Below are 12,180 nucleotides of genomic sequence, written 5' to 3' on the forward strand. Positions count from 1 at the left end.
ATCTTTGGCTGCAAAGAATATAATCAATCTGATTTCGGTGTTGACCATCTGTTGATGTCCATGTGTAGAGTCTTCTCTTGTGTTGTTGGAAGAGGGTGTTTGCTATGACCCACACATGCTCTTGGCAGAACTCTATTAGCCTTTGCTCTGCTTCATTCTGTACTCCAAGGCCAAATTTGCCTGCTGCTCCATGTAACTCTTGACTTCCTACTTTTGAATTCCAGTCCCCTATAATGAAAAGGACATCTTTTCTGGGTGTTAGTTCTAGAAGGTCTTGTAGGTCTTTATAAAACCGTTCAACTTCAGCTAATTCAGCATTATTGGTTGGGACATAGACTTGGATTCCTGTGATATTGAATGGTTTGCCTTGCAAACGAACAGAGATCATCCTGTCGTTTTTGAGACTGCATCCAAGTACTGCATTTCGGACTCTTTTGTTGACCATGATGGCTACTCCATTTCTTCGAAGGGATTCCTGCCCACAGTAGTAGATATAATGGTCATCTGAGTTAAATTCACCCATTCCAGTCCGTCTTAGTTCTCTGATTCCTAGAATGTCGATGTTCACTCTTGCCATCTCCTGTTTGACCACTTCCAATTTGCCTTGATTCATGGACCTAACGTTCCAGGTTCCTATGCAATATTGCTCTTTACGGCATCATTTGGTTCACTTTTACATTTAACGTAAATTATCAGTATGTATGATCCTATACTGTTTTCTTAATTATTTGAGGTTTATTTTCTGTAGGTCTCTCCTTCTCTTGTGTTTCCTGCCTAGAGAAGTTCCTTTAACATTTGTTGTAACGTTGGTTTCATGGTGAGGAATTCTATTAAACTTTGCTTGTCTGGAAAGCTTTTGATTTCTCCATCAAATCTGAACAAGAGTCTTGCTGGGTAGAGTATTCTTGGTTGTAGGTTTTTTCCTTTTATCACTTCAAATATATTGTGCCACCCCTTGCTTGTAGAAAAAGCCAGATTTCTGTTGAGAAATCAGCTGATAACTTTATGGGAGTTCCCTTGTATGTTATTTGTCCTTTTTCCCTTGTTTCATATTTTATCTTTGTCTTTAATTTTTGTCATTTTGATTACTATGAGTCTCAGTGTGTTCTTCCTTGGGTTTATCTTTGCTGGGACTCTTTGTGCTTCTTGGACTTGGTTGACTATATCCTTTCCCATGTTACGGAAATTTTCAGCTATTATTCTTCAAATATTTAATCAGGTCCTTTCTCTCTTCTCCTTCCAGAACCCCTGTAATGTGACTGCTCATGGGTTTCATGTTGTCCCAAGCATCTCATAGGCTGTCTTCACTTTTTTCATTATTTTTTCTGTATTCTTTTCTGCAGCAGTGATTTCCACCATTCTGTTCTCCAGGTCACTTATCCATTCCTCTGCCTCAGTTATTCTGCTATTGATTCTTCATCTCTAGTATACTGTTATCTCTGTTCATTTGTTCTTTAGTTCTTCTAGGCCTTTGGTAAACATTCTTTGCGTCATCATTCTTTTTCCAAGACCCTGGATCATCTTCACTATCACCATTCTGAATCCTTTTTCTGGAAGGTTGCCTATCTCCACTTCATTTACTTGTTTTTCTGGAGTTTTTTCTTGTCCCTTCATCTGAAACATAACGTTCTGCTTTTTCATTCTGAGTAACTTCTGTAATGTGGCTTTTGTTCTAGCCATTGTAGGAGTGTGGTTCTTCTTGCTTTTTCTGTCTTCCTTCTGGTAGATGAGGCCAAGAGCCTTGTGTAAGCTTCCTGATGGGAGGGACTGGCAGTGAGAGAAACTGGGTCTTGTTCTGGTGGGCAGGGCCATGCTCATTAAATCTTTAATCCAATTATTTGCTGATGGGTGGAATTGTGCTCCCTCTCTGTTAGTTGCCTGGCTTGTGGCAACCCAGCCCTGGGGTCTATGAACTCTGTGTGGGGTTAATGGCAACCTCCAAAAGGACTTACGCCAAGAGGCATTTTCCAGGACTGCTGCCAGTGCCATGATCCCTGTGGAAGCCACTGCTGACCCACACCTCCACAGGAGACCCTCCAACACTAGCAGGTAGGTCTGATTCAGTCTCCTGTGGGGTCACTGCTCCTTTCCCTTGGGTTTTGGTATATGGAAGATTTTGTTTGTGCCTTCCAAGAGTTGAGTCTCTGCTTCCCTCAGTCCTGTAGAAATCCTATAATCAAGTCCTGCCGCCTTCAAAGTCAGGTTCTGTGGGGATTCCCAGTCCCTTTGCCAGATCTCCTAGCTGGGAAACCTGACGTGAGGCTCAGAATCATCACAACAGTGAAGAAGGAGAACTTCTTTGGTATTACTGTTCTCCAGATTGTGGGTGGCCTAGCTGGCAGATATAGGATTTTATTTTATCATGTTTGCACCTCTCCTAGTGCCTCATTGTGGCTTCTTGTCTTTGGACATGGGGTGTCTTTTTTTTGGACGTGGGGTTCCAGCATCATCCTGTCAATGGCTGTTCAACACCTCGTTACAATTTAGGTGCTCTTGCAGGAAGAGATGAGTGCATGTTCTTTTATTCCACCATCTTGAACTGGAAAATTTGCACTGTGCTTTTATTGTACCATAGACTCCCTCAATCTGGCACTGAATTCACTAGGCTACAATTATGGATTTAAAATTTGTGAAGAGACTGAAGATATCACTATTCTTCTCTACATGCCCAATATCTGGTAACACAGATGTCATATTTAGCTCAATATTTGTCTTATTAAAGAATATATAAATATTTGTAAAAACATAGAAAAGAGATGCTTAATCAGCATTTTATAACTGGCAAATCTGGCAATTTGGACAAGAAGCTTTTAAAACAACATAATCCTGAAACAAGAATTGATGCTTTTGAATTGTGGTGTCGGAGAAGACTCTTGAGAGTCCCTTGGACTGTGAGGAGATCCAACCAGTCCATCCTAAAGGAGATCAGTCCTGGGTGTTCAGGGAAAGGACTGATGCTGAAGCTGAAACTCCAATACTTTGGCCACCTGATGCAAAGAGCTGACTCACTGTTAAAGACCCTGATGCTAGGAAAGATTGAGGGCAGGAGGAGAAGGGGACAACAGAGGCTGAGATGGCTGGATGGCATCACCAACTCGATGGACATGGGTTTGAGTGGACTCCAGGATTTGGTAATGGACAGGGGGGCCTGGTGTGCTGCGGTTCATGGGGTCGCAAAGAGTTGGACACGACTGAGTGACTGAACTTAACTGAATCCTGAAACAAAATAATTTTCATAAACCAAAATATTCCCTGGAAATTTAGTCATCTTTACCAGAAATATCTCAACTTTCTCCTAATGTTCCTTTTGCTCTTTTCCCTAATACTCATTTAATAAGTATTTTAATATCCTTCCCTAAATCTCTCCTGTCTCAAACTCTCAACTCACTTCCTGACAAGCTCTACAATCCTACAAATAGAATTGGAAATCAATAAAACTCACATTCTCTGTGATTTTCCACAGATATGATGATCAAATATTTCAGAAAAAAATCTACAGAATATGTTTTATCCCTGCTTTCTGAAATCGTTGAAGTATGGGAGAAACAAAGCAAGATTTTACTGAAAACAAACTGAGTTATCACCTCAAGAGTCTGAAGTTCAGACATCCTCAAACTGTTTTTGGGAATAAGTAATCCAGAGGAGCATTTAGACTACACTTAATCAGCTGCATGAATAAAACCATTAAAAAATCTTGATACTTTAATGTAAGCTGCTGCTGCTCCTAAGTCGCTTCAGTCGCGTCTGACTCTGTGTGACCCCATAGACAGCAGCCCACCAGGCTTACCATAAATGGTTATACCATCATTATTTCTGTGCCAATAAATATCTTATTAGCCAAACATTTTCTAGACTACATGCTGCTCTTCAAGTACCCTAAAACAAGAATTAAAGCTTAAAGAATTTCACTTAAAAATATCACCATTAAAAATTTTGTGGATTGAGAGAGACTCTAAAGTTGTGAACTATCAGAAAAATAATAATAAAACCATTTTGTTATGCAGGTTTGTTACATAAAGATTTCAAATAAAATATTTCTGATAGAACTAGTGCGATTTTGAATATTTGGTTCTTCACTGTTCTCTGGGAGTGACATGGAAGTAAGAAGACTGGAATATTTAAGTTCCTTTCTAGCTAGGGATAATCATACATTCATATCAAATATTCAAGTGCAAAAAAAAAGTAAAACACATACCAAAGCTTTGTCTACCACGATATGCATTTCTAGATAAAGAGGAATTAAATCAGTTGAAACAGTTGATTCTGGCTAGAAAAAAGAACAACAATATTTAAAGACTTGAAAACTTTCACAACTTGTTTATTCTAAACTTTTAGAATATTTACACCTTTATTTAATCATAGTTGAAATATATACATACATATACGCTTAAATTATAAGACGATGTTTTGATATACTTATGCAATGTGAAATAACTGCCACAATCATGCTGATTAACATATCAACTCTCATATAGTTACCATTTTCTTTTTTCTTGTGTGTGTGTGTGTGGTAAGAGCACATAAGATCAACCCTCTCAGAAAATTTAAATTTTACAATACAATATTGCTTACTACAGTTATGTTACTGTTTATTAAATTTCCAGAACTTACTCATTTGCATACATCAAACTTTATACCATTTAACCAACATTTCCCTGTTTCTGTTGGTCTGCAGCCTCTGACAAATACCACTGCACTGTGTCTATGAGTTTGACTATTGTAGATTCCACATAAAAGTGAGATGTAGTATTTGTCTTTCTGTGTCTGGCTTATTTTACTAACATAATGTCCTCAGTTCAGTTCAGTCATTCAGTCTTGTCTGACCCTTTGCTACCCCGTGCGTTGCAGCATGCCAGGCTTCCCTGTCCCATGACCAACTCCCGGAGCTTGCTCAAATTCATGTCCATTGCATCAGTGATGCCATCCAATTATCTCACCTTCTGTTGTCCCCTTCTCCTGCCTTCAATCTTTTCCAGCATCAGGGTCTTTTCCAATGAGTCCGCTCTTTGCATCAGGTGGCCAAAGTATTGGAGTTTCAGCTTCAAAACCAGTCCTACCAATGAATGTTCAGGATTGATTGCCCTTTAGGATTGACTGGTTTGATCTCCTTGCTGTCCAAGGGCTCTCAAGAGTCTTCTCCAACACCATGGTTCAAAGCATCTATTCTTCAGCACTCAGCTTTCTTTATGGTCCAACTCTCACAACCAAACAAGACTACTGGAAAAACCATAGCTTTGACTAGATGGATTTTGTCGGCAAAGTAATGTCTCTACTTTTTAATATGCTGCCTAGGTTGGTCATAACTTTTCTTCCAAGGAGGGTCTTTTAATTTCACAGATGCAGTGATTTTGGAGCCCAAGAATATAAAGTCTTTCACTGTTTCCATTGTTTCCCCATCCATTTGCCATGAAGTGATGGGACTGGATGCCATGATCTTCGTTTTTTCAGTGTTGAGTTTTAACGTCTTCAAGATTCATCCATATTGCCAAAAATGGCAGCACTTTCTTCTTAAGGCTGAATAACATTCCACTATATTGATAAATGTACATAACAATTTATTTAATCATTACTTATCCAGATACTCAGATTGGTTCATATTTTTGCTACTGCAAATAATGCTTCAGTGAACACAGGCGTGCATATATGTTTTCAAGTTAGTGCATTTATCTTCTACTAAGAAGAGTTGATTTCAGGTCTTATATTCAAGTCTTTAATCCATTTTGAGTTTATTTTGTGTATTGTATAAAAGTTATCCATTCATTCTTTTGTATGTCACTGTCCAGTTTTCCTAATACCATTTATTGAAAAGTCTGTCCTTTCTCCATCATATATTTTTGGTTCTTCTGTCATAAATTTATTAACCATATATATTTGGGTTTATGTCTGTCTGTTGGGTTTATTTATAGTCTGTTCCACTGATCTGGATATATCTTTTCATGTCAGTATAATATTATTTTAATGAATATAGCTTTGTAATATACCCTGAAATCAGAGAGTTTGAAGACTCCAGCTTTGTTTCCTTTCTCAAGATTGCTTTGTTATTTGGTGATTGTAGTTCCATACAAACTTAAGGATTATTTTCCTGTTTCTTTGAAAAATACCATGGGAATTTTATAGGGATTGCACTGAATATGTAGATTGCTTTGGGTAGTATGGAAATTTTAACAACCTTGATTCTCCCAATCCATGAGCATGGAATATCTTTCCATTTGTTTGTGTCTTCTTCAATTTCTTTCATCTATATCTTGTAATTTTCAATATAGAGTTCTTTCACTTCCTTGGTTAAATTTATTCCTAGGTATTATATTCTTTTTGATGCATTGTAAATGGGTGTTTATTTCTACTTTTGACAGTTTATTAGTGGTGTATAGAAACACAACAGATTTCTGTACATTTGTTTTGTATCCTGCAAGTTTACTGAATTTGTTTATTAGTTTCAACAGTCTTTCTGTTATGGAGGCCTCTTAGATAAGCATCAAGGCTGCAGCCTGAGAGGCAGACTTCTAATTACATGCACATCTATTGGCTAAGTGTAATGTTTCCCAGACACTTCAGAGGGTGAGTGCTATCTTTGAGTGCTCCACCTGCCCTAGTTTTTAAAAGTATTACCCCAGTTTTTGAAGCTGCCCTCCAGGGAATGCTCCTTGATTGCCTGGCTCTGGTGGCTAGGGGGCTTGCATTTCTGAGACACAAAGGACTGCAACTATTGAAGAGATGGCTCTTGGCAAGCTGCAAATCCCAGAGCACTGTGTAGATAACATACTGAGGAAGGCTTCAGGTTTAGCACACATCCAGTGCAAACGACAGAGCTTCTCTCAAGGAATGCAGTCTGTGGACACCATCTTGGCACACTCCCTTTGCCTTGCTCCAGCTCTCCAATATCTCCCAGAAAAGAGCATATACACTTATTTGAAGCCCCAGGTTTTATGACTGCTGCTAAGGAAACACTGCTAGATATCCTGGAGAACAGTGCGTACACTTGCAATCCCACAGGACTATATACATGTGCATACTTTTGAAAGCAGCTGCCTGAGGATCTAGTTTCCAAACAACCAGAATCTAAGTACTAAGAATCTCCCCTTCAAGACACTAATATGCTACTTGGATAAGCACAAAGTTTTGAGAGATGACAAAGAGCTGGAGCAGGGTTGAACAACAAGTTTCACTCTTACACAAGGACACGCCAAGATTAGGAGAGGTGGTTTTTCATCTACTGTATAAAAACCAACACAGAAAGTCAAGCAAGATGAAAAAACAAAGGACTGTGTTCCAATTGGAAGAACAAGATAGAAAACTCATTAAAAAAAAACTCAGTGAAATGGAGACATGTAATTTACCTGATAAAGAGTTTAAAGTACTTGTCTTAAAGATGCTCACTGAACTGGAGAGATGAGTCAATGAATATAGTGAGAACTTTAACACAAAGAGAGAAAATATAAGAAACTATCAAAGAATAGTCACAGAACTGTAGAATACAATAACAAGTGAAAAATACAGTAGAAAGGGTCAACAGTGGAGTAGGTGAAGCAGAAGAAAAAAATTTAGTCAACCCAAAGAAAATGCAGTGGAACTCAATAAGAGAAACCAAAAGAAGAGAGAATTTAAAATAGGAAAGATAGCATAATGGGCTACAAAATAATAAACTAACAAACATTTGCATTTACAGAAGTCCTAGAAGGAGAAGAAAAAGGGGTAGAAATTTTGTCTGTAGAGACAATGATTGAAAACTTCCCTAATATGGGTGAGAAAACAGACATTTGGACTAGGGAAGCCCACTATCTTTTTTAAAAATGCAAAGATCCCCACTCCAAAGCCCATTATAATTTTAATGTCAAAAGTAAGAGCCACAAGAGAAAATGTTTTACATACAAGGGAATCGCTATAAGACTATTAGCAATTTTTCAGCAAAAAACTCTGCAGGCCAGAAAAGAATAGCACAATATATTCAGGATGCTAGAAAAAAATTCTAACTATCTCTTCTTCAACTCTGAATGATAAAGCTTCGAAGTTCTACAGACAAATAAAAATAAAAGAGTTCATCAATATTAAACCAGTGTGACAAGAAATTTTAAAGGGACTTATTTTAGTTGAAAAGAAAGTGTACTAATTAGTGATAAGAAAATAACTTTGGAACGATGAAGATAAAAAGGTAACATACCAAAACATTTGAGATACAATTAAAACAGAAGAAAAATTGTAATATAAATGCCTAACTTAACTTTATACCTGAAGAAACTAGAAAAACAGGAGCAAACGAAAACCAAATCTACCAAAAGGATGAAATATGAAATAGAAATTAGAGAACAGAGCTTTTATCAAGATGGAAGAGTAAATAGATCCTGAGCTCACCTCCTCCCACAACCACATCAAAATCACAACTATCTTCAGAATAACCATGCATGAAAAAGATTAGAACTTACCAGAAAGGATCTTCTACAACTAAAAATATCAAGAAGTAACCAAAGAGACAGGTAGGAGGAGCAAACTCGCAAAATAATGAAACTTACAGCAACCTACAAACTGGAAAATAATTATACTACACAGATTATCCCATGGGAATAAGAGTTCTTGAGCCCCATGTCAAGCTCCCTTGTCTGGGAAGCAGCACTAGAAATCCAGCACTGGGAAGATGAGCCCCTTCTAAGCATTTTGCTTTGAAGGCCAGTGGAGCTTAATTTCAGGATCTTCACAGGACTAGGGGATAAAGAGATGTCAGTCCCAACATCACACACAAAATCTTATGTGCACCAGGACCCAGGGCAAAAGAATATGACAGGTGCCTAAGCTAGACCCACCTACTGATCCTGGAGAGTCTCAATAAGCAGGGGACGGCTGCAGCTCGCACTGGTGATATAACCACTGATAGTAGGCGTATTTGGAAACATTCAACCATGTGAACACTGCTACTAGTGGCTGCAATCTTGACACATTAGCATCAAGACCTACTTAAGACCTGGAATGCATATGACATCTCCTACAGAAGGCCAGTTCTCCAAAGTTGAGAAATGTAACTAACCTACCACATACATAAAAACACAAAGAGCAATTTTTACATAAAAACACAAACAGCAATTTAGGTTTAAAAAAAAAAAAGAAGCAAAAAAAATACATTCCAGTAGAAGGAACAAGATAAAATTTCAAAAGAACTAAGTGAAGTAGAAATAGACAACCCACATAAGAAAGAGGTCAGAAGAATGACTATAATGTGACCAAAGAACTGAGGAGGACAATAGATGCACAGAGCAAGAAGTTAGAAGTTCTTAACGAAGAGGTAAAAAAAAAAAAAGAAAGAAAGAATGACCAGAGGTGAAGAATAACTGAATGTCCAAGGAGCAGTGGCTGCACGGGCTCAGGAGGGCCGAGAGGAGCCACTCCACGCTCAAGGTCAGGAGGGACGGCTGTGAGGAGACACCCCTCGTCCAAGGTAAGGAGCAGCGGCTGTGCTTTGCTGGAGCACCGTGAAGAGATATCCCACGTCCAAGGTAAGAGAAAACCAAGGGAGACAATAAGTGTTGCAAGAGGGCATCAGAGGGCAGACACACTGAAACCATATCACACAGACCATTGCCTGGTCTAACTCAATGAAACTAAGCCATGCCCTGTGGGGCCATCCAAGACGGGAGGGTCATGGTGGAGAGGTCTGACAGAATGTGGTCCACTGGAGAAGGGAATGGCAAACCACTTCAGTATTCTTGCCTTGAGAAGCCCATGAACAGTATGAAAAGGCAAAATGATAGGATACTGAAAGAGGAACTCCCCAGGTTGGTAGGTGCCCAATATACTACTGGAGATGAGTGGAGAAATAACTCCAGAAAGAATGAAGGGATGGAGCCAAAGCAAAAACAATACCCAGGTATGGATGTGACTGGTGATAGAGGCAAGGTCCGATGCTGTAAAGAGCAATATTGCACAGGAACCTGGAATGTTAGGTCCATGAATCAAGGCAAATTGGAAGTGGTCAAACAGGAGATGGCAAGAGGGAACATCGACATTCTAGGAATCAGCGAACTAAAGTGGACTGGAATGGGTGAATTTAACTCAGATGACCATTATATCTACTACTGCGGGCAGGAATCCCTTCGAAGAAATGGAGTAGCCATCATGGTCAACAAAAGAGTCCAAAATGCAGTACTTGGATGCAATCTCAAAAACGACAGGATGATCTCTGTTCGTTTGCAAGCCAAACCATTCAATATCACAGGAATCCAAGTCTATGCCCCAACCAATAATGCTGAAGAAGCTGAAGTTGAACAATTCTATGAAGACCTACAAGACCTTCTAGAACTAACACCCAAAAAAGATGTCCTTTTCATTATAGGGGGCTGGAATGCAAAAGTAGGAAGTCAAGAGTTACATGGAGCAGCAGGCAAATTTGGCCTTGGAGTACAGAATGAAGCAGGGCAAAGGCTAATAGAGTTTTGCCAAGAGAATGCACTGGTCATAGTAAACACCCTCTTCCAACAACACAAGACTCTACACATGGACATCCCAGATGGTAAACACTGAAATCAGACTGATTATATTCTTTGCAGCCAAAGATGGAGAAGCTCTATACAGTCAGCAAAAACAAGACCAGGAGCTGACTGTGGCTCAGACCATGAACTCCTTATTGCTAAACTCAGACTTAAATTGAAGAAATTAGGGTAAACCACTAGACCATTCAGGTATGACCTAAATCACATCCCTTATGATTAAACAGTGGAAGAGAGAAACAGATTTAAGGGACTAGATCTGATAGATAGAGTGCCTGATGAACTATGGACTGAGGTTCATTACATTGAACAGGGACAGGGATTAAGACCATCCCCATGGAAAAGAAAAGCAAAAAAGCAAAATGGCTGTCTGAGGAGGCCTTACAAATAGCTGTGAAAAGGAGAGAAGCAAAAAGCAAAGGAGAAAAGGAAAGATATAAGCATCTGAATGAAAAGTTCCAAAGAACAGCAAGGAGAGATAAGAAAGCCTTCCTCAGTGATCAATGCAAAGAAACAGAGGAAAACAACAGAATAGGAAAGACTAGAGATCTCTTCAAGAGAATTAGAGATACCAAGGGAACATTTCATGCAAAGATGGGCTCAACAAAGGACAGAAATGGTATGGACCTAACAAAAGCAGAAGATATTAAGAAGAGGTGGCAAGAATACACAGAAGAACTATACAAAAAAAATCTTCATGACCCAGAGAATCAAAATGTGTGATCACTGACCTAGAGCCAGACATCCTGGAATGTGAAGTCAAGTGGGCCTTAGAAAGCACCACTACGAACAAACCTAGTGGAGGTGATGGAATTCCAGTTGAGCTATTCCAAATCCTGAAAGAGAATGTTGTGAAAGTGCTGCACTTAATATGCCAGCAAATTTGGAAAACTCAGCAGTGGCCACAGGACTTGGCAAAGGTCAGTTTTCATTCCAATCCCAAAGAAAGGCAATGCCAAAGAATGCTCAAACTGCTGCACAATTGCACTCATCTCACACGCTAGTAAAGTAATGCTCAAAATTCTCCAAGCCAGGCTTCAGCAATACTGAACCGTGAACTTCCTGATGTTCAAGCTGGTTTGAGAAAAGGCAGAGGAACAAGAGATCAACTGCCAACATCTGCTGGATCATGGAAAAAGCAAGAGAGTTCCAGAAAAACATCTATTTCTGCTTTATTGACTATGCCAAAGCCTTTGACTGTGTGGATCACAATAAACTGTGGACAATTCTGAAAGAGATGGGAATACCAGACCACGTGACCTGCCTCTTGAGAAACCAATATGCAGGTCAGGAAGCAACAGTTAGTACCGGCCATGGAACAACAGACTGGTTCCAAATAGGAAAAGGAGTATGTCAAGGCTGTATATTGTCACCCTGCTTATTTAACTTATATGTAGAGTATATCATCAGAAACGCTGGGCTGGAAGAAGCACAAGCTGGAATCAAGACTGCCAGGAGAAATATCAATAACCTTGGATATGCAGATGACACCACCCTTACTTATAGCAGAAAGTGAAGAGGAACTAAAAAGCCTCTTGATGAAATTGAAAGAGGAGAGTGAAAAAGTTGGCTTAAAACTCAACATTCAGAAAACGAAGATCATGGCATCTGGTCCCATCACTTCATGGGAAATAGATGGGGAAACAGTGGAAACAGTGTCAGACTTTATTTTGGGGGGCACCAAAATCACTGCAGATGGTGACTGCAG

At 39.2% G+C, this 12,180-nt stretch overlaps 1 protein-coding gene across 1 annotated transcript in view; it reads right to left on the minus strand.

Annotated features, from left to right (window-relative positions):
* ADAM32 (ADAM metallopeptidase domain 32) overlaps positions 1–12,180 on the minus strand; it is a gene marked incomplete at its 3' end in the record, with an annotated part of 169,626 nt that overhangs the window by 120,390 nt on the left and 37,056 nt on the right. The window contains exons 7-8 of the mRNA XM_010838845.1: positions 10,698–10,718; positions 4,196–4,267 (exon numbers count right to left, since the gene is read on the minus strand). Coding sequence (XP_010837147.1) covers positions 4,196–4,267; positions 10,698–10,718 — 93 coding nt within the window. The remainder of the gene's footprint in view (positions 1–4,195; positions 4,268–10,697; positions 10,719–12,180) is intronic.

Source organism: Bison bison, unplaced genomic scaffold (assembly GCF_000754665.1).
Source record: "Bison bison bison isolate TAMUID 2011002044 unplaced genomic scaffold, Bison_UMD1.0 scf7180017864105, whole genome shotgun sequence".
Taxonomy (NCBI): Eukaryota; Metazoa; Chordata; class Mammalia; order Artiodactyla; family Bovidae; genus Bison; species Bison bison.